The 27,998-nt window shown below is 43.9% G+C and overlaps 1 protein-coding gene across 1 annotated transcript in view; it reads left to right on the top strand.

The window, feature by feature from the left end:
• Positions 1 to 27,998, top strand: part of RIGI (RNA sensor RIG-I) — a 160,375-nt gene that overhangs the window by 6,134 nt on the left and 126,243 nt on the right. The window contains exons 2-4 of the mRNA XM_069766397.1: positions 2,799 to 2,932; positions 19,366 to 19,500; positions 24,936 to 25,117. Of these exons, the coding sequence (XP_069622498.1) occupies positions 2,827 to 2,932; positions 19,366 to 19,500; positions 24,936 to 25,117 (423 nt within the window). The 5' untranslated portion in view covers positions 2,799 to 2,826. The remainder of the gene's footprint in view (positions 1 to 2,798; positions 2,933 to 19,365; positions 19,501 to 24,935; positions 25,118 to 27,998) is intronic.

Genomic DNA, 27,998 nt, shown 5'->3' with positions numbered 1-27,998 from the left:
CATACAGGTATATACTATATACAGGAGGAGATGACATACAGGTATATGCTATATATAGAAGATGACATGCAGGTATATACTATATACAGGAGGAGATGACACAGATATATACTATATACAGGGGAGATGACACACAGGTATATACTATATACAGGAGGAGATGACATACAGGTATATACTATATATAGAAGGAGATGACATTCAGGTATATACTATATATAGGGGAGATGACAGCAGGTATATACTATATACAGGGGAGATGACATACAGGTATATACTATATACAGGAGATGACATACAGATGTATACTATATATAAGGGAGATGACAAACATGTATATACTGAGGTGATGAGGTGAAAATGAAAAGGTGTGAGTGCAAAATGAGAGGAGTGAGGAAAAAGAGTGGAGTGATCAGAAAATGACAGATGTGAGGTTGAAATGACAAGTGTTAGGGGGGAATGAGAGGAGTGAGGGAGAAAATGAGGTGTGAGGGAGAAAAAGAGATGTCAGGGGGAAAATGAAAGATGTGATTGGGAAAATAAGAGAAGTGAGGTGCTATAACTAACCACAGATATTTACTATGCCCAGGCAACGCCGGGCTCTTCAGCTAGTAGTAGATATATATACAGTATACATATACACACATATATATATATATATATATATATGTGTATATATATATATCTACTATATAATTGTCTAAGGGTCACTTCCGTCTTTCTGTCTGTCTGTCCTTTCTGTCACGGATATTCATTGGTCGCGGCCTCTGTCTGTCATGGAATCCAAGTCGCTGATTGGTCGTGGCAAAACGCCCACGACCAATCAGCGACGGGCGCAGTCCAGCGGCAACATGGCCGCCTCTTCCTCCCTGCAGTCAGTGCCCGCTCCGTACTCCCCTCCAGTCAGCGCTCACACAGGGTTAATGGCAGCGCTAATGGACCGCGGTGTAACGCACTCCATTAACCCTGTGTGACCAACTTTTTTACTATTGAGACTGGAAAACGGGAAAAAAATGACAAGTGTGATGAAATTGCAAAAAAAGTGCGATCCCACAGTGTTTTTTTTGTTTTGCTTTTTTACTAGGTTCACTAAATGGTAAAACTGTCCTGCCGTTATGATTCTCCAGGTCATTACGAGTTCATAGATACCAAATATGTCTAAGTTCTTTTTTTTTATCTAAGTGGCGAAAAAAAATTCCAAACTTTATTTAAAAAAAATAAATAAATTGTGCCATTTTCCGATACCCATAGCGTCTCTATTTTTCGTGATCTCCGGGTGGGTGAGGGTTTTTTTTTTTTTGCACGCCGAGCTGATGTTTTTAATGATAACCATTTTAGTGCATCTTTTGATCACCAGTCGAAGCGACCAAAAAATTGTATTTTTGCCGTTTTTACTTTTTTCTTGTTACGCCATCTAGCGATCAGGTTAATCCTTTTATTTATAGATCTGGCGTTTCTGAACACGGAGATAACAAATATGTGTATGTTTTGTTTTTTTTAAATTGTTTTATTTTGAATGGGGCGAAAGGGGGGAAACTTGAACTTTTATATCTTTTTATTTTTTTAAAAACATTTTTTTTTTCACTTTTGGCATGCTTCAATAGTCTCCATGGGAGACTAGAAGCTGCCTTAACCCGATCTGTTCTGCTAAATATAGGTGATGATCAGATCGCCTGTACATAGCAGAATTACGCACTTGCTATGAGCGCCAACCACCGGGCGGCGCTCATAGCAATCCGATAGTGACAACCATAGAGGCCTGCAGGAGACCTCTGGTTGTCATGCCAACCCATCGTTCACCTGCGATCACGTGACTGGGTCATCAATGGGCGGATTTCTGATGCGATTGCCGGAAGTGCATGTTAAATGAAACTGTCAGTGTTTGACACGGCATTTAACGGGCTAAAAGCCGCGGGCGGATCACGATTCCACCGGTTGCTGTTCCGGGCACATGTCAGCTGTTCAAAACAGCTGCCATGTTCTGGGAAAGATATGGGCACACTTCTAAGAGAAGGAGTCCGATGTGGGCGTATTATTACACCCAACGTCGGAAAGGGGCTAACCCCTTAACGATGAATGACAGACCTAGCACGTCATGACGTCCTATGTCTGTCATGCATTTAACTCCATACTTGTAAATACACTGACTGTTCTGTTCAGGCAGCCGTCACTGACAACTGAGCAGCGTGAGAAGAGGTGCCGGTACCCATGCCATCGCTCCCTGCACTCAGAGAGCTTTTGGGTATTTTCTGCAATATAGACCAATCAAAGTCCCTTCAAATGTAGTCCATAAAAAAAAAAAAAAAAGTGTTTTGTAAATCTTATTGAGAAGATGAGAAATCGCGGATCAACTTTTTACCCTTATAACTTCCTAACAAAAAACAAATTGTGTTTCAAACATTGTTCTGATGTAAAGCAGACATGTGGGAAATGTTATTTATTAACTATTTTGTGTGACATATTTCTTATTTAAGGGCATAAAAATTAAGTTTGAAAATTGCAAAAAAATGTGCTACGTTTCTGATATTATCACAAACGCAAGTCATATCGAAGAAGTTTTACCACTATCTTGAAGTACAATATGTCTTGTAAAAACAATGTCAGAGTCACCAGGACCCGTTGAAGCGTTCCAGAGTTATAACCTCATAAAGTGACAGTGGTCAGATTTAAAAAATGAGTCTTGGTTATTAACGTACAAAGTGGCTCGGTTCTTGAGGGGTTAATTTAGGAACCTCTTGCTTATGGACCATGTTTGTTTATTGAAATAGGAATACACTTAAAAAAATTATTTTATTTAGTCATAGGTATCTAACGGTGTAAGGAAAGATGGGCTCCAACGTAAAGGAAAGTTTGAAATGCTTCAGTCCGTACATAGTGAATATCCTTCGACCCACATATGTGCTTCGAGACATGAGCGCCTGGATATCTGACAGTAAGATTTTCATTCATAACCTTATACTGTGTATACAAAGATTTTTGAATACAACATGTGTAATATTGTACGTTTTCTTTCAAAGTTGGAGTCCTGTCCTGCCATCGTTTTTTTGTTTAATAAAATGATCATAACTCATGAGTAATACATGTCACAGATCATTATTAAAAAGAAAGTAAATCAGCAACCAGCACTGCAAGTCCAATCTATGTGTCGGGTTCTCACCCTCTAAAATTCATATAAATTGAAACATCCAGCAAATGTATTCTTGAAATAGAAATACTTTTTATCTAATAAAGTGCAAAGTACAGACTATCAAGGGTTTTTGCAAAAAAGTAGTACACTTTTGGTGCATATTGCTACCTTTAGTGGACTTTGCTTTAGATCCACTGAAAAAAAACTCCTACATGCTGAGACTGCAAGGAGGGACAAGACCTGCGCAATGTTTTGGGGGTATCTTCTTGACGAAGATGGCATCCCTTTTCTTATATAGATCTCAGCATTATATTATTCTCATTTGTCAGGGCTGGGCGAAACCCAGTCATTTACCTGGCATGATGACTAGGACATGGGCATACTTGGTGCTGGATGCATGAGATGAATGATTTCACTAATGACATAAGGATTCACTTCGGCCATATGAACTTGTTTATGGCTATACATAGTTATTAAGGTTGAAGGAAGACTTTTAAGTCCATCTAGTTCAAACCATAGCCTAACCTAACATGTTGATCCAGAGGAAGGCAAAAAAAAACCTATGTGGCAAAGAGTAAGCTCCACATTGGGGAAAAAAATTCCTTCCCGACTCCACATACGGCAATCAGATTAGTTCCCTGGATCAACGCCCTATCAAGGAATCTAGTATATATACCCTGCAACATTATACTTTTCAAGAAAGGTATCCAATCCCCTCTTAAATTTAAGTAATGAATCACTCATTACAACATCATACGGCAGAGAGTTCCATAGTCTCACTGCTCTTACAGTAAAGAACCCGCGTCTGTTATTATGCCTAAACCTTCTTTCCTCCAGATGTAGAGGATGCCCCCTTGTCCCTGTCTCAGGTCTATGATTAAAAAGATCATCAGAAAGGTCTTTGCACTGTCCCCTCATATATTTATACATTAAAATAAGATCGCCCCTTAGTCTTCGTTTTTCCAAACTAAATAGCCCCAAGTGTAATAACCTATCTTGGTATTGCAGACCCCCCAGTCCTCTAATAACCTTGGTCGCTCTTCTCTGCACCCGCTCTAGTTCAGCCATGTCTTTCTTACTCACCGGAGACCAGAACTGTGCACAGTATTCTAAGTGTGTTCGAACTAGTGACTTGTATAGAGGTAAAATTATGTTCTCCTCATGAGCATCTATGCCTCTTTTAATGCATCCCATTATTTTATTTGTCTTTGTAGCAGCTGCCTGACACTGGCCACTGAACATGAGTTTGTCATCCACCCATACACCCAGGTCTTTTTCATTGACGGTTTTGCCCAGAGATTTAGAATTAAGCGCATAGTTATACATCTTATTACTTCTACCCAAGTGCATGACCTTACATTTATCCCCATTAAAGCTCATTTGCCATTTATCAGCCCAAGCTTCTAGTTTACATAAATCATCTTGTAATATAAAATTGTCCTCCTCAGTATTGATTACCCTGCAGAGTTTAGTGTCATCTGCAAATATTGAAATTCTGCTCTGAATGCCCCCTACAAGGTCATTAATAAATATGTTAAAAAGTAGAGGGCCCAATACTGACCCCTGTGGTACCCCCACTGCTAACCACGACCCTGTTCGAGTGTGCTCCATTAATAACCACCCTTTGTTTCCTATCCCTGAGCTAGCTCTTAACCCACTTACACATATTTTCCCCTATCCCCATTATTCTCATTTTATGTATCAACCTTTTGTGTGGCACCGTATCAAAGCTTTTGAAAAGTCCATGTACACTGGGTTCCCTTGGTCCAGTCCGGAACTTACCTCTTCATAGAAGCTGATCAGATTAGTCTGACATGAACGGTCCCTAGTAAACCCGTGCTGATACTGGGTCATGAGGTTATTCCTCTTCAGATACTCCAGTATATCATCCCTTAGAATGCCCTCCAGGATTTTACCCAGTAGAGGTTAAGCTTACTAGCCTATAATTTCCGAGTTCACTTTTTGTCCCCTTTTTGAATATTGGCACCGCATTTGCTATACGCCAGTCCTGTGGTAGAGACCCTGTTATTATGGAGTCTTTGAAGATTAAAAATAATGGTCTATCAATGACTGTACTTAATTCCTGCAGTACTCGAGGGTGTATCCCATCTGGGCCCGGAGATTTGTCAATTTTAGTGATTTTTAGACGCCGATGTACTTCCTGCTGGGTTAAGCAGGTGACATTTAATGGCAAATTTTTATCACTGATCATATTGTCTGCCATGGGATTTTCTTGTGTAAATACTGATGGAAAAAAAAAGTCATTTAGCATATTGGCTTTTTCCTCTTCCTCATCCTCATCCACCATTTCACCCAGACTATTTTTAAGGGGGCCAACACTATAATTTTTTAGTTTCTTACTATTTACGTAGTTAAAGAATATTTTGGGATTATTTTACTCTCTCTGGCAATGAGTCTCTCTGTCTCAATCTTTGCTGCCTTGATTTGCTTTTTACAGAATTTATTAAATTTTTTGTATTTATTTAATGCCTCATCACTACCCATTTCCTTTAATTCTCTAAATGCTTTCTTTTTGTCACTTTTTGCGCACCTTACAGCTCTATTTAGCCATATTGGTTTCCTCTATTTTATGTTTATTCCCATACCGTATATACTGTGCACAGGTCCTATCCAGGATGCTAATAAATGTCTCCCTTCATCCATCTCATCTATGTGCACACGGTGCGTTTTTGCGGCTGTTTTCCATACGGAAATGGGCTAAAAACGCTATGGAATCCTTATACAAGCAAATTCAATGACAATCCTGAAGTGTTGTGCACAAGATCAGTAATTTTGCTTTTGTATTTGCAGTGTGTTTTTTTTTTTTTCTGCAGCATGTCAATTCTTTGTGCAGATTTTTAGCGTTTTCCACACATTGACTTCAATAGAGTCAGTCAAATCCGCAGCAAAAACTCAGGTGTAGAAATATTTGCTGAGTTTTTTTTGCAGGCTTCTTATGCTGTTTTCCATGCTGTCTTCTGTATGACTGCATGGGAAACACCGGCGCGGTGGTACTGATCGTCGGTAACGCTGCATGTTCATTCTGTCAGATGTCATCGTGACCCCCCAGCTGGGACTGACCCACGGTAAATACTTAACGCAGGTCAGCAGGTGTGGGCAGATGAGACTACTCCTACCATCAGGCTATGTCTGAGAAGTAGTGTCTCGTCAGCCGGCGCCTGTGCTCATACTTTTTATAAAAAAATGGATAAAAATAAAAAAACAATTATACTCGCCTAATACCAAATTCTGGATTCCCATGTCTCTTAGAAAAAATGTAAAATCTAAAAACATATACTCACCTTAACACCCAATTCCTGACGCCCTCGTCTCCTAGAAAAAATGTAAAATAATAAACCACCATATACTCACCTGTCCGCCTTAGGCTACTTTCACACATCAGGTTTTTCGCCGCATGCCGATTCCGATGTCGTGCCGCAGCGTCGGATCCGGCTTATTTTGTGGAAACCGGATGGGATCCGTTTTTCAGCCGGATCAGATGTCTGGATCCGGCGAGAAACCGGATCCGCCTCTTCCGGTTGACATCCGTTTCGTCCGGTTTTTGACGGATCCGGTTTTTAAAAACGCCCCCTGACAAGCTAAAAAAGAGATTGGCCCGCTGAAAACTATATATACAGTGTTCCTGCAGTCCATTAGTGACAGGTTGGTGAGGAGCAAGATACAGAGCAAGATGGACGGCATTATTGCAAAGATTCTGCAGAACAACATGGATTTCATTGTGGAGGCGAATCGATTGAAAACAATTGTTCTTGAGAAGGAGCGAGAGAGACAGCGCATCATGTGTCTGCGCCGACGCCGTTTGTGGATCCACCCCATCACGGCACAGAGAAATGACGCGGGGAGTCTTTTCCACCTTGTACATGGAGCTACGAGGAGACCCAGAGAAGTTTTTCAGCTATGTGCGGATGAAAGTGGAGAACTTTGATGCATTGGTGGAGCGGATTGAACATCTAATAAGAAGGAGTGATACATATTGCAGATTCTCCATAACACCGGCTGAGCGTCTGATGGTCACTCTTCGGTAAGCATTCTTTTTTTATGTACTCTTGTAGCGCACTTTCATTGATTGATATTTTGAATTTGCAGTAATTTCTGCCTTGCTTTTGTTCACAGATTCCTAGCTACTGGAGAATCCCTGTCTTCACTACATTTCCAGTTCAGACTGGGAATTTCAACCATATCTGGAATAGTGAGGCACACTTGCCGTGCAGTGTGGGACTCTCTGCACGACGAATTCATCCCACATCCCACAATGTAGACATGGTTGGAAGTAGCTGACAGATTCCAGGAAGTGTGTCAGTTTCCCAATTGCTTGGGCGCGGTGGATGGGAAACATATCCGTATCGTGAAACCGGCTGGTTCTGGATCCGAGTATTTCAACTATAAAAAGTACTTTTCCATCGTGCTGATGGCCATCGCCAATGCGGATTACAAATTCGTTGCGGTGGATATTGGGGAGTATGGCCGCTCAAAATGATTCACAAATTTTCAAACTGTCTTCTATGGGGCAGCATTTGTATGGACAAACCTTTCAATTCCCCCCTCCCCCCCAGACCACTGCCCAGGGCCGGCTGCAGGTTTTCGAGGGCCCCGGGCGAAAGAGTCTCAGTGGGCCCCCCCCTTTAACACATACCCCGATTTATGATGCACAGATACGGCAGAGAAATGTATAGTACAATGCCAGATTTTACTTCTTACATGAGTGACAGCTATTGTAAATTCTGCAGTGTATATATACAGGACAGGAGGAGTGGTACTGTGCAGTGTATATATACAGGAGGAAAGGTGCTGTGCAGTGTATATATACAGGAGGAAAGGTACTGTGCAGTGTATATATACAGGGGGAGAGGTGCTGTGCAGTGTATATATACAGGGGGAGAGGTGCTGTGCAGTGTATATATACAGGGGGAGAGGTGCTGTGCAGTGTATATATACAGGGGGAGAGGTGCTGTGCAGTGTCGTGAGCAGGGCGTTGTTGTATCAGAAAATCTTTTCTGTTTTGAGTTTTTCTATGAAACAAAGACTTTTCTACACAAACAACTTTGTTTGGTTTTGCGGCCCCAACAGATCTGTGCTACAAAGTAACAGGCGGCTCGGGCATTAATGAGGGACCTGATGCTGAATCCTTTCCACAAACCCTAATGACCCAATTAGTGCCCCGTCATTAGAACCTCATTAAACACCTCCCTGTCCTGAGTAGTCATGTACAGTATGGGGGGATCCTGCAGCCCACCCCCTGACTGCTCCATACCATACACTGCCCTCTGTCGCGCTCACTATTATCCTGTGCATTTCTCCTTCATCGTTACCCCATGTTACACTTGTCACCCCCCACTACAGAGTAGCAGGGCAGCCAATGTCACCCCGTCCCGGATCCTAATGGCAGCAGGAAATGTCTGCTCCTCTATTGGGTTGGAACCTGATTTAATCAAGGAATAATGTGGATTTGTTGCCGGTGGCCGCAGGGGAAGGGTTAAGTGATGCCATGTCCTTGGTGGGAGCAGTGGCAGCTGCTGGGACCTGGACAGAGACAACCAATGTTGCTGTGACTGCACAGTGTGATGTGGAGGAGAGAAGCGGAGACTCCGGAGCAGAAATCACCCACATGCCAGCACTGGGCAGAGTCCCTCCAGTCTCCAGCCTGGGGCCACGGGGCCCCAACGTACAGCCCACAGCTCAGTTTTATCCATGGCAGCAGCTCCCCTTCCTCCTGGCATTTGGTTAACCCCATTTATGCGGGTCGGATTGTTATCTTTAAGGTTCAGCAATAACCTTCATACAGATGGGAAAGGGTTAAGCTTCTTCCTACCCCACTGGTGCAGGTTTGATGCAGCATGCATGTATTCTGGGGTTCTGGGTGAGCTGGGCAGCTGCAGGTTGCAGGCTGCACCCCACCAGCTGCTCCTCCAGACATCACCCACATTTTTAGGCAGCGGAGACAGACAGCAGCAGACTGAGCCACAAGTCCATCTGCAACCACTGCTCTGCTGGATACCTTTGCACTCACTCAGTCACTGGTAGGAGCTCCGGAATCTGCCTGATAAACTTCAGCACTGCAGCCAGCCAGGGGCCAGAGCAGGAGAAAGTGCTCTCTCCACCCACAACGTCACACTGGCTGCCTTCTCTTAACCCCTATGTGCCTGCCTGGCTGCACTGACTGAGTGAGAAGATGCTTGTGTCAGAGCTGGCACATAGGGGTTAAGACAAAGCAGCCAGCAGTGACTTTGTGGGCGGAGAGAGCATGTTCTCCTGCTCTGCTCTCCCAGCTGTATCTATGACAGCCTGAGTGGGCCCCCCTCTCTCCCCAGGGCCCCGGCATTTGCCCAGGTGCGCCGGGTGCTGACGCCGTCCCTGCCACTGCCTCAAATCTCTGAGCCACCAATGCCTTTTGTTTGTGTTGGAGTTGAAGCCTTTCAGCTTTCAGAACATCTTTTGAAACCCTACTCCAGCCGTGGTTTAAACAATACTAAAAGAATTTTCAACTGCCGACTCACACGTGCACGGAGAATGGTGGAGTGTGCGTTTGGGATCTTAACCTGACATCCATTAACTTGAAGACAGACACTGTGGATGAGGTAGTGAAAGCGTGTGTTGTCCTGCACAATTATGTGCTATCCAAGGAACAGATTTCCATTGAGGAGCAGTCTGAACAAACCACCTTGGCTGATTATAGCAACTAAACGTTCAAATAGAAGTTCTGCCACTGTTTCCAGAATTCGGGATCAATTTGCAGAATATTTTATTTCACCCAAAGGAAGAATACACTGGCAGGATGAGAGTGTGTAAACAATTTGTCTTGAACCTAGTAACAACTTTTTTACCTTTTACCCATGTTGTGTACCTGTTTGGGTAGTGCCCAAAGTATTTAACTTTTTACCCAAGTTGTGTACCTGTTTGGTTTTACCTTTTACCCAAGATGTGTACCTGTTTTATTTTACCTTTTACCCAAGTTGTGTACCTGTTTGATTTTACATTTTACCAAATTGTGTACCTGTTTGGTTTTACCTTTTACCCAAGATGTGCATCTGTTTGGGTTGTACCCAAAGTATTTTACCTCTGACCAATAAACCTTGTTTAACCAAAGTGTTATCTATAACTTCTAAAGAATAAATACAAGATAGCTGTAAACAACACAGTTTTATTAAAAAAAATTTTAAATAACAAAAACAAACTTTTATTTTGAAACACCCAAAAAAAACTTTATTTAGCAGCTCACAAAACTATAGATTGGAATACGTCGGGGAGGAGATAGTTCTAGAGGGGCTGTCAGATAGGGACACTTCGACAGTGGGAAGGTGGAGAGAGGAATGTGTTGGTGGTGGGGAAGGATCAATAGGTAGTGGTGAAGGAGTGGAGAAGGCAATTGAGCGGGTGGACTGGAAAGTGGGATTGGGGTTAGGAGTTTGGTAGGATGGAGGGGTGGAGGTGATGTTTTGGGAGGATTGGAAGGCAGAAGCAGTGATGGGTGGAGAAGAGGGTTGGGAAGGAGGTGAAAGAGGCTGTTGGTAGTGGGCAGGGAGAGGAGGCGTGGATGAAATAGATGGGAAGTGGTGTGGGAAGGGGCACGGACGGGACGCTGGTAGTGTGGCTGGTGGTAAGGGGCACGGGAACGCTGTGAGGATTGTGGCTGGTGGGACGGGGTACGGGCACGATGTGGTTGATGGGTTGGTGGGATGGGGCACGGGCACGTTGGTGGTACGGGTCAGGAGGATGTAGTGGCTGTAGTGATGGACAGTGGAGGAAGGGGGGGCAGTTGCAGCATGGGTGGCAAGAGCCTCGGCTTTTGAGGCAATGAGCGCTAGAGTTGACTGGCAGGATTGCATTACTTGCATCTGCTGAGAAGTAGATAGCGTCCCCATTTGCTCAAGTACCGACTGGAAAAAAGTGTTGTTAGGTGACTGTCTTGCCTCTGAACGCATCGTTAACAGAAGTGTATGCATCTCGAGTATACTTTTATTTATGAAATTAAAACCTGCAGCCATTTGCTCGGACAAAACTTTCAGACAGTTCTGGAAGGATGCGTTCAGGTGTAAGAACTCTGGAGCATAACTCTGTACCTGACCTCTCTGCCGATGGCGCCCCGATGCTACAGGTGTACTAGAGGTGGCAGCAGCAGAGGGGTGGGGTACAGGAAACGCTATATCCTCACCAGCAGATACATGCAATTGAACCGGCCAGGTTGCTCCAGCGCTCGCGGATGGGACAGAGGGATCAGATGTGTGGGAAGGTGCAGAGGGGCCTGCACTGTCAAAGTGTCCCTCGGTGGCGGCCTCCTGAGGGATCACCCCAGAAGGATTCAACTGTGCTGCAGGCTCCCGAGTGCTGCCGACGGTGCTGTGGAACAAAAGAGAAAAAACAAACAATATCCTATAATTGCATGGCCCTGGCTGAAAGAGCAAAAGAGGGTTAGACATGTAAAACATTGGTTATCATCACATGTGGTGGGTAATATTTACCTTCGTGTCACCATCGTTGACCTGAGGAACGACAGGGCTTCGGAATACTTGTATTTGCTCCTGCGTCCTCCAGATCCACTAGGGGCCCGCATCTCTTTATTGAATTCCTTCTCGAAGCGATCCCTAATCTGCCTCCACCGTTTTACAATCTTGTCACCTGTTAAAAAAGGAGAAACACAACTTGGTTAGAAAAAAAACTTAGAATGCATCAAGAAAACTGAACAGAGTATACTTACGTTATTGATTCTGGGCCCGAACATCGACGTCCTCCCACTTCGCAATAATCTCTTGGCAGACTTGCTCCCAGAGTCGCCGGGTCACGATGATATCGGCATGGCGGCGGTCACTCATGTTCCACAGCTGCTCCCTGTCTCGGACAAGATCGATGAGGAGATCAATATCGAGGCCGACCTCCTCACCGTCAGAATCAGTAGCACGCTGTGAAGCCTGTTAAAAGAAAGGAAAAAACAAATTAAAACTAAATTGTAAACAACATAAAGAATAAACCTTAAAAAAAAATATGCTTACACGATGACGGCAGCCATGACTCGCACGCCGACGACCCTGGGAGCCCTTCTGGATTGAGCACCAGAATCCGAACTCTAGAAGAGAAAAAAAAACATAATTATGTGCTTGTATGTAGCCTTTTTATGTGTAGTTTGCCATGTGATATCTACAATGATTATTTTTTATGTGTTGTGTGATGTCTGCATTTATCAGTTTGTATGTGTTGTGTTCCATCTGTAACTATCTTGTGTTGCTATGTGTTGTGTGTAGTGTGAGGTTGTGGTTCCACGATACATGAAAGAAACATACCAATTGTAATCCCGCTCCAGGTCTTTCTCCACCCCTTCCCTCTTCTTCGGGGAGCACCTCTTGGACTGTGGCAGCAGCTTCATCAGCTTCCTACAAAGATGAAAAATGGCAAAATACATTAAAGGGAACCTGTCACCCCGTTTTTTCAGATTGAGATGTAGTGTACCCTGATTCCCCACCTATGCTGAGAAATACATTACCAAAGTCGCCGTTTTCGCCTGTCAATCAGGCTGGTCAGGTCAGGTGGGCGTGGTGACATCGCTCTTTTCTTCCCCAGCTTTCCGTTGGTGGCGTAGTGGTGTGCGCATGTCCAAGTTCCGAATTCCCTGCGCGCACGGGGCTCTGCTGCACGGGGCTTCAGGAAAATGGCCGCGGGATGCCGCGCGTGCGCAGATAGAGATCGCGGCGGCCATTTTCCCAAAGCCGAGTTTGCATCTCGGCTTTGGGAAAATGGCCGCCGCGATCTCTATCTGCGCACGCGCGGCATCCCGCGGCCATTTTCCTGAAGCCCCGTGCAGCAGAGCACTCCATCTGCGCACGCGCGGCCCCAGGAAGATGGCCGCCCCCACCGATGAAAGGGATAACAGCGCAGATCGCGCGCTGTTTCTTCACGTGCGCGCAGGGAATTCGGAACTTGGACATGCGCACACCACTACGCCACCAACGGAAAGCTGGGGAAGAAAAGAGCGATGTCACCACGCCCACCTGACCTGACCAGCCTGATTGACAGGCGAAAACGGCGACTTTGGTAATGTATTTCTCAGCATAGGTGGGGAATCAGGGTACACTACATACACTATAGAAACGCACAGCGCAGGCCCTATTTAACAGTATTTATATCTCAATCTGAAAAAACGGGGTGACAGGTTCCCTTTAATGTATACACATACATACACAAATACATATATATATACACACACACACACACACACACACACACACATATACACACACATACACACATATACACACACACACACACAAAAGATAGCGAGAGAGAGCAAAATTATGTTTAAAACATATTTACCTCAGTGCTCTGCCAACGGGAGGGAGGGCTCCCAGAAGAAGACATGGCTACTCTGGTATGGCTTGGCTGGCTGGGCTCTGTAGCAGGAGAGCTTGCTGGGCCATGTGGCAGGAGAGCTGGCTGGGCTCTGTGGCAGGTTATAGCTGGCTGGCCTCTGTGGCAGGTTATAGCTGGCTGACCTCTGTGGCATGTTATAGCTTGCTGGCTGGCTTCTGTGGCAGATTATAGCTGGCTGGCTGGCCTCTGTGGCAGGTTATAGCTGGCTGGCTGGCCTCTGTGGCAGGCCTGTGGCTGGCTGGGCTTAGTGGCAGGTTATAGCTGGCTGGCCTCTGTGGCAGGTTATAGCTAGCTGGCTGGCCTCTGTGGCAGGCCTGTGGCTGGCTGGGCTCTGTAGCAGGAGAGCTGGCTGGGCTCGGTGGCAGGTTATAGCTGGCTGGCCCCTGTGGCAGGTTTGTACAGTCATGGCCAAAAGTATTCACACCCCTGCAATTCTGTCAGATAATACTCAGTTTCTTCCTGAAAATGATTGCAATCACAAATTCTTTGGTATTATTATCTTCATTTAATTTGTCTTAAACATTGATCATTTCACACAAAACTCCAAAAAAGGGCCAGACAAAAGTATTGGCACCCTCAGCCAAATACTTGGTTGCACAACCTTTAGCCAAAATAACTGCGACCAACCGCTTCCGGTAACCATCAATGAGTTTCTTACAATGCTCTGCTGGAATTTTAGACCATTCTTCTTTGGCAAACTGCTCCAGGTCCCTGATATTTGAAGGGTGCCTTCTCCAAACTGCCATTTTTAGATCTCTCCACAGGTGATCTATGGGATTCAGGTCTGGCCACCTATGAAGTCTCCAATGCTTTCTCTCAAACCATTTTCTAGTGCTTTTTGAAGTGTGTTTAGGGTCATTGTCCTGCTGGAAGACCCATGACCTCTGAGGGAGACCCAGCTTTCTCACACTGGGCCCTGCATTATGCTGAAAAATTTGTTGGTAATCTTCAGACTTCATAAAGCCATGCACACGGTCAAGCAGTCCAGTGCCTGAGGCAGCAAAGCAACCCCAAAACATCAGGGAACCTCTGCCATGTTTGACTGTAGGGACCGTGTTCTTTTCTTTGAATGCCTCTTTTTTTCTCCTGTAAACTCTATGTTGATGCCTTTGCCCAAAAAGCTCTACTTTTGTCTCATCTGACCAGAGAACATTCTTCCAAAACGTTTTAGGCTTTTTCAGGTAAGTTTTGGCAAACTCCAGCCTGGCTTTTTTATGTCTCGGGGTAAGAAGTGGGGTCTTCCTGGGTCTCCTACCATACAGTCCCTTTTCATTCAGACGTCGATGGATAGTACGGGTTGACACTGTTTTACCCTCGGACTGCAGGGCAGCTTGAACTTGTTTGGATGTTAGTCGAGGTTCTTTATCCAACATCCGCACAATCTTGCATTGAAATCTCTTGTCAATTTTTCTTTTCCGTCCACATCTAGGGAGGTTAGCCACAGTGACATGGGCTGTAAACTTCTTGATGACACTGCGCACGGTAGACACAGGAACATTCAGGTCTTTGGAGATGGGCCTGTAGTCTTGAGGTTGCTCATGCTTCCTTACAATTTGGTTTCTCAAGTCCTCAGACAGTTCTTTGGTCTTCTTTCTTTTCTCCATGCTCAATGTGGTACACACAAGGACACAGGACAGAGGTTGAGTCAACTTTAATCCATGTCAACTGGCTGCAAGTGTGATTTAGTTATTGCCAACACCTGTTAGGTGCCACAGGTAAGTTACAGATGCTGTTAATTACACAAATTAGAGAAGCATCACATGATTTTTCAAAGGGTGCCAATACCTTTGTCCACCCCCTTTTTTATGTTTGGTGTGAAATTATATCCAATTTGGCTTTAGGACAATTCTTTTTGTGTTTTTTTCATTTAAGACAAATTAAATGAAGATAATAATACCAAAGAATTTGTGTTTGCAATCATTTTCAGGATGAAACTGAGTATTATCTGACAGAATTGCAGGGGTGTGAATACTTTTGGCCATGACTGTAGCTGGCTCCGCTCTCTGGCTCCTTTGTTCTTCAGTCTTGGCAGGGTGTGGTCTCTCTGGCTGGCAGTATGGCTGGAAATGAGTGAAGGCCTCAATGGCATTGCTTTATATACAGTGGGGCAAAAAAGTATTTAGTCAGTCAGCAATAGTGCAAGTTCCACCACTTAAAAAGATGAGAGGCGTCTGTAATTTACATCATAGGTAGACCTCAACTATGGGAGACAAACTGAGAAAAAAAAATCCAGAAAATCACATTGTCTGTTTTTTTAACAATTTATTTGCATATTATGGTGGAAAATAAGTATTTGGTCAGAAACAAAATTTCATCTCAATACTTTGTAATATATCCTTTGTTGGCAATGACAGAGGTCAAACGTTTTCTGTAAGTCTTCACAAGGTTGCCACACACTGTTGTTGGTATGTTGGCCCATTCCTCCATGCAGATCTCCTCTAGAGCAGTGATGTTTTTGGCTTTTCGCTTGGCAACACGGACTTTCAACTCCCTCCAAAGGTTTTCTATAGGGTTGAGATCTGGAAACTGGCTAGGCCACTCCAGGACCTTGAAATGCTTCTTACGAAGCCACTCCTTCGTTGCCCTGACGGTGTGCTTTGGATCATTGTCATGTTGAAAGACCCAGCCACGTTTCATCTTCAATGCCCTTGCTGATGGAAGGAGGTTTGCACTCAAAATCTCACGATACATGGCCCCATTCATTCTTTCATGTACCCGGATCAGTCGTCCTGGCCCCTTTGCAGAGAAACAGCCCCAAAGCACGATGTTTCCACCACCATGCTTTACAGTAGGTATGGTGTTTGATGGATGCAACTCAGTATTCTTTTTCCTCCAAACACGACAAGTTGTGTTTCTACCAAACAGTTCCAGTTTGGTTTCATCAGACCATAGGACATTCTCCCAAAACTCCTCTGGATCATCCAAATGCTCTCTAGCAAACTTCAGACGGGCCCGGACATGTACTGGGTTAAGCAGTGGGACACGTCTGGCACTGCAGGATCTGAGTCCATGGTGGCGTAGTGTGTTACTTATGTTAGGCCTTGTTACATTGGTCCCAGCTCTCTGCAGTTCATTCACTAGGTCCCCCCGCGTGGTTCTGGGATTTTTGCTCACCGTTCTTGTGATCATTCTGACCCCACGGGGTGGGATTTTGCGTGAAGCCCCAGATCGAGGGAGATTATCAGTGGTCTTGTATGTCTTCCATTTTCTAATTATTGCTCCCACTGTTGACTTCTTCACTTCAAGCTGGTTGGCTATTGCAGATTCAGTCTTCCCAGCCTGGTGCAGGGCTACAATTTTGTTTCTGTTGTCCTTTGACAGCTCTTTGGTCTTCACCATAGTGGAGTTTGGAGTCAGACTGTTTGAGGGTGTGCACAGGTGTCTTTTTATACTGATAACAAGTTTAAACAGGTGCCATTACTACAGGTAATGAGTGGAGGAAAGAGGAGACTCTTAAAGAAGAAGTTACAGGTCTGTGAGAGCCAGAAATCTTGATTGTTTGTTTCTGACCAAATACTTATTTTCCACCATAATATGCAAAAAAAATGATAAAAAAACAGACAATGTGATTTTCTGGATTTTTTTTTCTCAGTTTATCTCCCATAGTTGAGGTCTACCTATGATGTAAATTACAGACGCCTCTCATCTTTTTAAGTGGTGGAACTTGCACTATTGCTGACTGACTAAATACTTTTTTGCCCCACTGTATGTGTCCTGGGGGGCAGGCACATAGTTCCTGAGCATGATTAGTGTAAAAAGCCGGATCAGATCCGGCGCAATCCGGCGTCCATAGACATGCATTGTAGCGAAAAGCCGGAAAGGATGGATCCGGCCCTTCCGGCTTTTTCGCCGCAGACAAAAAAAAGTTACAGTAGACGTTTTTTCCAGACGCCGGAATCGAGTGTACGCCGGATCTGGCATCAAAGCGGAAGGAACGCTGGGCCATCCAGCGCTAATACAAGTCAATGGGGGAAAAACTGGTTCAGGTTTTTCTCCCGAGAGCCGGATTTAGCCTGAAATAAAAAACCTAATGTGTGAAAGTAGCCTTAGTCCACCTATTCCCGAATGTCCCACGGTAATCTTGCCTGTAGAACAGTCACATCTCCCGATGTGACTGCTCTATCCAGCCGCCAGCGATATCCAGCAGGTAATCGCTCCCGCAGTGTATAGCACTGAGCTGTCGTGCGAGTTCACCGGAGTTCATCAGCTCATCAGCTCTGGTGCTCTCACGGCACCACCGCTGCGTGAGAACTTTCTTTATTTTCAACTGTTTGTGTGTTTACTTACGGCTTAGTAACGAGGGTGTGTCAGGCTCAGTGCTGTACAAAAACGCACACAAAAAAAGCACCAAAAATCGCAGCAAAACTCATGTTTTTGCCACAGCGTTTTTGCTGCTAACGGATGCAGAAACCTTTCCGAAAATCCTGCAAGCAAATACTCAACATGCGCACATAGCCTATCTTTTCCAAGTGGAAATTCAGTTCCAGTGGAATTCATTGCAGGAACGGACTTGTCCCATGAATGGCACCAGCGACACAGAACCTATTGACTTGTAATGAGATTTGTGAGATTTCCGTCATTTTGCCAGAAGCATATAGTATGCTGCTCTATTTGAGCTTGTAGAATTGATGCAATCTGTGATGAAGTCTCCAGCACAGAAGTGAACCACCCTTAGGGTACCGTCACACAGTGGCATTTTGATCGCTACGACGGCACGATCCGTGACGCTCCAGCATCGTAACAATATCGCTCCAGCGTCGTAGACTGCTGTCACACTTTGCAATGTACGACGCTGGAGCGATAATTTCATGACGTATGTGCGATGTAGAAGCCGTTGGTGTCTGTGCGCACATTGTATACAATATCGTGCACACCTTTGTTACACCATGCGATCATGCCGCCACAGCGGGACACTAGACGACGAAAGAAAGTTTCAAACGATCTGCTACGATGTACGATTCTCAGCGGGGTCCCTGATCGCAGGAGCGTGTCAGACACAGCGAGATCGCTGGAACGTCACGGATATATCGCTGGAACGTCACAAATCGTGCCGTCGTAGCGATCAAAATGCCACTGTGTGACGGTACCCTTACATGATGGAGTAGTGTAAAAGACTATAGTGTGTTGCCCAATAAAAAACAATGGAAACCTCACAGCAGCCTGTTAACGAGTTCTGCATAGTTCTGTGCTGTCTGTATGCAAAACTGAGCAAACGGACAACACACAATGCAAGTCAATGTGGTGGTTCTAGATGAACTATTTTACACATGGGTCGATGGTCTACATGTTAAAAGTCGCAATGTGCACTGCCTTGATCCCTATTGTGCAGCAGACTCGCCCATTATAAGTCCATCGTGTCTTAAAATCGAATCACATACAGGTAACTATTCGTATGTCTTATGTTTCTCTCAGCTACATTAGAATTATAAACTTAGGAAACTGTATTTGATCTTTTTATTTATGAAATTGTTCACTTAAAAAATGGATGGATAAAACAGACATAGATTCCATATGGATGTAAAAAATAGCAAATGTAAAATCTAATATTTTTTTCTTTTCTGGACGTAAAAACTGATGACTTTGCATATGGTCATGTGAACCAAGCCTAAGGGTGGTCATGGATACTATCGTTTTTTTTAGATCATTGGTAATAGTTTGAAACACTTGTGGGTAAGGCTACATATAGTGACTCCTGGAAACCTCACTTACATGTGGTTTTTGAATTAGGCCTCATTTCGGATGTTGGGAATTTTTTTGGTAAGCAAGCAACACTCCAATTGCACTGGGGTGTATGTCATTGATTGTATTTGTACCCAAACTGCCTACAAAATGACCTGTATGGCATTTATTTCTTTTCTAAGGTATTCAAGAACAGATAAAACAAGCTGAAGATGCCAGGGGACCTACTGCTGCTGCCATCATGTTCATGGACAAATTACTCGAACTAGAAAGTGATGGATGGTACCAAGGGTTTATTGATGTGCTGGCTGGCACTGGTATGTTTTTCATTGACTATCCTGTCATTAATTCTTATGTTCTCTTCAAAGATCCTAAAAGAATGAACAATATCAACCATCTACATACTGTTAAAGTTAAATAAAACCAAATAAAAACAGTTCACTTCAAGCTGAGATCAGTTTTGCATTGTGACTTCCACATTTAAGCCCCTAACTGCCCAAGGCTCCAGCAGACGTCAAGCCTCGTGTTCCTATTATACAATTATCCTGGAGAAAGACCTATACAAGACCTATACAAGGGTCAAAGTGTGAGACAGTGCCTATTTTCTTGGTGCCGTGTAGTTATAGACCAAACTACTTGACCATTATTCAAGATTTCTGTGCTGAGGTTACTTATTGCTGATGAGGTGTTCAGACTGCACTCCCTTCCTCTAGCACAGTACTGTTTAAAGCAGGGTTGCCAATTTTACCTCTGACTTGATCTAAAGCTCTCCCGAAGATTACCAATGGCACCAAACATACCCTGCTGACTTATTATGGGTTTTGTTGTTGTGTCTATCTTTGACAAAAAGAATGGTGCTGCATGCCTTACACAGTGTTGAAATTGTAAAGCAATGTTCACCTTCCCCCTAATGTGCTGCGTGCTGGGGGTCTTTCTCCACAGTCATTTTGTTGTGTAGTAATTCCCTACTTACTAAAGGGAACACAATCAAAATAGCTTTCTGCCCCCTCTGTAAGAGAAGGAGCAGAACCTCTGAAATGGCATGGTAGTCTATCTGAGAAGACTCCTGCTTCATGGGAAGTAAGAAGGAACTGTATTGACAGCTTCTAGAAGGGGAAGGACACTGATTCTGGTCGGCGCTCAACCCTAGATGAACAAGAGAATTGAATACCTAACTATAAGATTCTCCTAAAAGAGGCACATTTGAAATATGATATGAAATGTGCCGATGGGAAAGCTAATGCTGGCCACCGAGACCAAACTGTACATAGTAAGTAGTGGTGTCCGCAGAAACAGAATGCATTTTTCAGTCCTTCATTTATTGGGTATGGACTATAATAATGATTATAAAATACTTCCAAAAGTATATCCATTTTCTTTGTTAAAGGCAACCTACTATCAGAAAATGACCTATTGTTTTAATCATGTTTTTGTGTATAACGTATTTACACTAACCTATGATTAATTAGAAACTAGCCTTCCCATGTTGTGACTGCTCACATGACTTTATTTAGCCTATGAATGGTGGTTTTGATACTTAAAGGGAATCTGTCAGCAATATTTCACCCCCCCCAAAAAAAAAACTATTGATATGTGCATGTAGCTTCTCAAAGATAATTCCAACATTTACACAATTAGCTTATCAGAAATATGTCCATAGATCTCAACAGGTATGGCATTTCAGACAATATATTACCACCAACGGACTTACAAAATTAGCAGTCCAAAGAAGCGAACCATATACAAGTTAAAATACACAACGTTATTATAAATATTAAAATAAAATAAATAAAAATGGTTGACGAAACAATGATTAGAGAAACAAGTGTCCAGTAGAGGAAGCCCTCACCTCGGTATACAAAAGCTCACATAAAAAGAGTTGTAAATATGCAGCTCTAATATTCAGTAACAATATAGAACAAAATTAATTTGAAGTAAATTATAATTTCTATAAAATGTGAAACATAGGGAATAAACCCTAATAAAAATACCTATAGCTAGAGTGACTTAAGTCCTGGTCCCAATGAATGATAAAAATAAAGACATATGTAATTATTGAATCAGGCTCATACAGGGAAAGTTCTATTATATAGCGCAAGATGTGCAGCATTCTATCTAACGGAATATTAACACACCCGTTAAAGACTCAATAGAATACATATACATGTAGAGATGTGAAATAAGAAACGTTACCTGCATGCAGAGTGGAATTAGAGGAGCATTGAGGAACAGGGACCAAAAGCTAGGGGTGAGGGGGAATCTCTGAGCCTGCAGGACAGCTTGAATTTGTTTGGAACTTGATTGGGGCTGCTTATTCACCATCCAGACTAGCCTGCATTGCAACCTTAGATCAATTTTTCTCTGCCGTCCAGGAAGAATAGCTACAGCGTCATGGGTTGTAAACTTGATTATGTTGCACACTGTGGACAAAGGAACATCAAGATCTCTGTAGATGGACTTGTAACCCTGATATTGTTCCACAGTTTTGGTTCTCAAGTCCTCAGACAGTTCTCTTCTGCTCTTTCTGTTCTCCATGCTTAGTGTGGTACACACAATTCAAAGATTGAGTCAACTCCCTTTTTATCTGGTATCAGGTATGATTTTCTTATTGCCCACACCTATTACTTGCTACAGGTGAATTTGAACTAGCATAACCTGCTTGAAACAAAGTTGTTAGCCTACAGTTTTGGAAACCATTTTGTCTGGCCCATTTTGAGGGTTTTGTGTGAACTTGTGTCATTTAGCCTTTTCTCTGTTCCAATACAGCCATGACTGTATGTGTTAGGGGCGTTGTAGTGTGGCATGGCCGTGACATAGAAACAGAACATATAAAGGTAACGTGAAGCTTTTATTTTCAGCCAAAATGCAACAAACCATAAAGGTCTGTGCAAACATTGCAGATTTGGCTGTGGATCCGCTACGGATTTGACGCTAAAGGTTCGTAGCAGTTTTCCATGCATTGTACAGTACTATGTAAACCTATGGAAAACCAAATCCGCAGTGCACATGCTGCGGAAAATTCAGCACGGAAACGCTGCGTTTTATTTTCCACAGCATGTCAAACACCTACTCCATAATTGGAATCCGCAGGTAAAATCCGCACAAAACTGCAGTAAATCCGCAGGTAAAATGCAGGGCGTTTTGCCTGCAGATTTTTCGGAATCTGCGCAGAAAAATCTGCACACGAATCCGCAACGTGTGCACATAGCCTCAAGCAACCAAAAAACAACAAAGACTTGCCCTGCTAGGGGCTCACTAATACACTATACCTCTGACTCTTGTTACCAGGGATGTGTGCAGGGCTTGCCTCTCCAGCAACTCTGCATTTAGCACACTTAAATGCCGTGCATATCCTTCTCCGAAATTTACTGTATCATCCCGGAGGCTGTGTCCTTCTTTTCTGTAATGAGATGACATCTCTCAGCTGAGCTGGCTTCGCCTCCAGTACTACCTATACTAAAGTAGGAGTGGGATTGATGAGCCCCAATACCAAATCCAACTCATCAGTCTAATAAAAACCGTTCCTGATCTACCATGAATAAAATGGCTCAGAACCTAAGTTAGGGTATGTGCACACGATGCAGATTTAGTGCAGAATTAGTGCAGATCTACAGCAGATTTTTCTGCTGCAGAAACGCTGCAGATCTGCACTGTGATTTACAGTACAATGTAAATCAATGTGAAAAAATAAGAAGCTGTGCACATGGTGCAGAAAAATCCGGGCAGCGTTTCTGCACCCCTCCATTAATAGAAATCTGCAGTGGTAAAAACTGCACAAAATCTGCATCAGTTCCACACAAAAAATGCACCTGCGGATTCTGCCAGGAGATGCAGATTTAGTGCAGAAAATTCTGCACCACATTTCCTACGTGTGCACATAGCCTTAATATCTCGCCCAGCTTAGCTCACTGGGACAGATATACACCGTCCAGTATCCTCGCTGTCGGACGCCTAATAAAAATATAGATATAACAATGTGGCCCACACATAAACCTAACGCACAATCTCGGTCTATTCTATGGTGGGGCTACAAGACATTTTCATCAAAACATAGGTCAAGCTGCTAATCCTGGTTCATTGTCGCTGCTACACGGTAGCGTGATGCAGGTGAGTAGTTACATTGCGACCCCTGCGACAAGTTCCAAATTTCTGTCAATCTGCTGCTTGTGGTAACCTAGGTGATGAAATGTGACCCTATTCACTTTATTTCTACTATGTATACGCTGTGTGATTTGCATACTTGCGGTCTCATGCTGAATAAATGTACCTTGCGTCTCTCAGTCCATTTCTATTGACAGAAGTTGAGCATGTCTAGTCAACACGTGACCGTAAGTATGCAAATTGCAAACCTGCTGCCACAAAAACGCCTGTTTGCCCTGGGGAATCCTGACAGCGTGCACACCGCACGCTTTCACAGTACAGCAGCCTCCAGTCACATTGAATGACTGCAGACTTTTGTGTCAAGCTTGGACAACACCTATAATGCCCCCTATATGTGCTGTATATGGCCACAATTGTGTCTCCAAAGTGCTCTACTACCATTATTTTTTTTTTATAAATTTCTCACCCGTGCTCGGTCCCACGTCGAGCGGCTCAGACCTCTTCCTTCTTTTACTGGCTGACACCCTGCCCCCACATTTACTATAGATCTACTGTACTTGTTTATCAGAGGCCAAAGCCCCAGAGCACGCCGGCGTCACGTCACAGGCTATGGCTGACATCATTACATTGTGTTGCACCCCCTATTACGTAAAGGTTATAATTTAATATTATAAAAAGATATATATTGAGAAATATACACAGTATAGATGAGTAGATTTGAGCTAGATAGATTAGCTTTCTGGTAATGGCCAATTACACTGGTTAGTCCAATCGGCTGAGATGAGACCTGCAACTGCTGCCTTCCACTGTGTGCTGCACAGGGAGGCTAAGGCAGGAGGAGGGACTGGCAGACCTTGGGCATGGCCTCACTTGTGACATTGTCCAGCCTCTAAACCAAACTCTAGATGAGGTGTGACCAGCTCCTCCAGAATCAGGAGAGAAACTGGTCACATGCCTAAGCTTGACATCTAGGCAATGGTGCAGAATCCTGATATGTAGTATGTTACAAGCTGTCAGCATTGTGCAGCCTAGCTACACACAAAGAATAGGAAAAACACTTGGATAGCCCCTTGAACCTTGCAATCTATGGTAGTAGAGTGGTCTAAAAAATGAAACTATAGTTAAAGCTACAACTTCTCTGTTGACCTTTATGTAAGTTTGTCAATGTTCAGTATGATTTATATTAATTCCTGAGTAAACTACAAGGGATCATCCTACTATAAAAACATATATTGCCATTAAAAAGCCTACTTACATACATGATGTCCCTTTAAGTACTCGGATAATAAGGGTATGTGCACACGTCAGGATTGCATCAGGATTTTGTCAGGATTTTGTCAGGATTTTTCATCAGTATTTGTAGCCAAAACCAGGAGTGGAACAATTAGAGGAAAAGTATAATAGAAACATATGCACCAGTTCTGCATTTATCACCCACTCCTGGTTTTGGCTACAAATACTGATGAAAAATCCTGACAAAATCCTGATGCAATCCTGACGTGTGCACATACCCTAAGGATCATGATTTATTGGGCCTGCACAGCCTGTCTAGCATAAGTGTCAGATCACATTCTATTATTATATTATAGAACCAGACTCCATATTTGCTGACTTCAACTGTCTTACCGAACAAATGTCTTGTATATTTAAGGATATATAGGTCTATCAGACGCCCTGCAAAACTCAGACTTTACCAGTATTAAAAGGCTAGAAGAACCCAGAAACCTTATCACCCGCATCTACACTATTGTTAAAAATAACATCAGGACTGGTGAGATTATAAATTACCTTAGTGACTGCCTCTTCCAAAGAGAGATTGAAGAGATCAAAAAGGTAATGTAAGAATTTTTGTGGCTTGGTAACAGCAAATGTGATTGTTGTAATGACTTGCAAACATGAGTAAGATTTTAAGGTGCTTTTTCTCTGGCTGCTGTTTGCAATAACTATGAAAACTACCAACATACCATTAATCTTTTTCTCCAGCATAACTTATTAATTCACTTTTTTTGTGGAAATAAGATAAAAAACTAATTCTAATTCATCCTCTACAGGACCTAACTACAGCCTTCCTTGAGCCTTTCCCACTGGGCAAATCATTCCTATAGCCCCAGCAGACTTGCATCGTACAGGATAATTTGCTTTAACCATCATTGGTCAGTTGGCATCTTGTAAGTCCACCTTCTAAATATAACAATTCCACCCCTTAGTGTGTCTTAGGATGCAGTGATTGACATCTCAGTTGTCCAGTTTAGTGCAGGAGTGTGCTGAGCTGTCTGTGTTTTCATTGACAGCTCGGCCATCCAATTTGAGACTGGGAGATGCTGAGCTCTCACCCGATGCTCCCTGTTGCCTTGATTGCTCAGCTATTTTACTGAGCTGGAAATCCCAGATATTTGTCAGCCATAGCTTCAGCTCTGAGTGGATTGTTTTCCCTGTTCATAGTGCCTTGCTTATTGATCTATCGCTGCCTGATCTTGGACCTCGTTCTGACCATCCGTTTGTCTAATCCCTTTGCTCTGTTCTGCTATCCTCTCTGTATTTTGACCTCGGAGCAATTGTTGACTATGTCTTTGTCTCTTCCCTCTGTTTGACATTCCCTCCTCGCTATTGACCTAAGACTCTTTGGCTATCCCAACTCTCAGATTCGGCAGTCCATTTGTATGGCCTGGGTTATGGCTTCTGCTAGAGAACAAGGGGTGCCAACCAGGGATACAGGGTACAAAGTAATTTACAGCTCTCCCTGAACATCCTTAACTTTTTTTTTTTCTCCAGAAGATGTATCCATCAGAGTGTACTGACATTACAACCACTGCTGGTAGTGGAGGATTAGAGTCCGTTTTCATAAAATTAATTAACTGACTCTGCAACTGGTACTGTGATGATTCTAGACTTTGGCGTTCCTTAATCAGATCTTGCTTGATCTACGTTAAATTCGCCATCTGGTCACGGAGCAGGTGAACAGGCTACATACTGGCAAAAAAGAAAAACAGGTCAGCTTAGTCTCCCCTCACTGACCATCTGTGAGTCAAGATAGTCAAGAAATCCGAGGTCAATAGCCAGAAGGGAATGACGTAAACAGAGGGAAGAGACAAAGGCATAACCAAGTAATGGTCTCAGATCAAAATACTGGGAGGATAGCAGATAAGAGCAAAAGGATTAGACAAGCTTATGGTTAATATGAGGTCCAAAGTCAGGCAGCGATAGATCAATAAGCTAGGCACATGTAAAACCATCCACACAGAGCTGAATCTACAGCTGACAGCTATCTGGGACTGCCAGTTCAGTTAAATAGCTGAGCAATCCAGGGAACAGGGAGCATTTAGCAAGAGCTCATCACCTCCCAGTCTCAGATTGCACGGCTGCACCAGACAGGACAACTGAGGTGTCAATCACTGCATTCTAAGACACACTGAGGGGTGGAATCATTACAGTAAAGGGTACAACATCAGCCCAGATCCCTATGTGTCGCGTACTAACACTATGCTCACTTCAGCTTACAATCCAGGGCTCGATTGGAAAAAGAGCCCAACCTCTTCCAAGTCACGAGTCACCACCACAAACTTCTGGCTCAGCATTCCAATTCAGCACATAATGCTGCATTTTCAGCAGCGACAAATTTCCAGTTCACCACCTGACAGCACACTGGACGACGTCCTTCTTATCCTTGATGGGACAGGAACACGAGAGGTTAAAAGGACCCTCCCCCTACCACCCTTCAGTGTTTTTCCTGTCCCATCAGGGATAGGAACGGACGAGAGGATCTGCCGTTCTGTGCGGGGGGATGTGGATCGGGGGGGCTCTGCCTCACCTTTCCCTCCATGAGACACCCGCTGGCTGACACCCGCTCGAGGGTCCCTCGGCCTACCAGTGTAGCGCTGCTCCTGGTTTGGGGATCGCTTCTCCCTGGCGGGGGCTCTCGATCTCTCCGTCCCGTCCCCTGGTGCGCGCGATCCCAGTGGCGGCCTCTGCAGATGCCGGCGTCTCCATGCGGCCGCTGGGGGAACCAGATCATCGCCGCACCTTCCTCTCTTTCCGGCCGCACGTCACTTCTGGTTTGCGGCTGAGGGGGATGAACGGCGTCTCTGCAACAGGGGTGCAGGGAAAAGAGCGGTGGAGAGCGCTGGTTTTGAACATGAGGAACAGAATAAAACGGTATGGTGCAGGGACAGTAGCGATCTCTAGAGCATCAGGGAGGACGCAGCTAGAGCAGAGGGGCAGGAGTCGGCAGCGCTAGTAAGTAGGGAAGTCCTGTGTAAAAAAAAAAAAAAGAGGAACGCTAGTGTTTGCTATATATATATATATATATATATATATATATATATATATATATTTATATATATATATATATATTTATATATATATATATTTTTTTTTTTTCATAGGCAGCCTCCTTGTCCGAGAAATCGGTAAAGAAGCCCGGTAGGAATAAGAAGTGTCCCATCTCTGCGGTTAAGCTAAAGGATTCCTGGCAGAAACCCCTATGTGAAGCATGCACCTGCAAAGTCATAGGAGAGGAACAGGCGTCTCTTATGTCAAATATGAGAGCCATGATAAGGGAGGAAGTTCAGGCTTCAGTCTCAAGTCTGGTACTCCCTCAAGTCTCACCTTCACCTTCGGAGAAGCCAAGGAAAAGGCCGAGGGTCGATTACTCTTCCGTTGACTCATCATCCTGTGGGTCGGAGGTAGAGGAGGAAGATGAGAGTAGAGATCCCCC

This window comes from Ranitomeya imitator, chromosome 1, assembly GCF_032444005.1.
Source record: "Ranitomeya imitator isolate aRanImi1 chromosome 1, aRanImi1.pri, whole genome shotgun sequence".
Lineage (NCBI taxonomy): Eukaryota > Metazoa > Chordata > Amphibia > Anura > Dendrobatidae > Ranitomeya > Ranitomeya imitator.
Note: the sequence above shows the minus strand (reverse complement) of the source record. Positions and strands in the feature narration are given on the sequence as shown.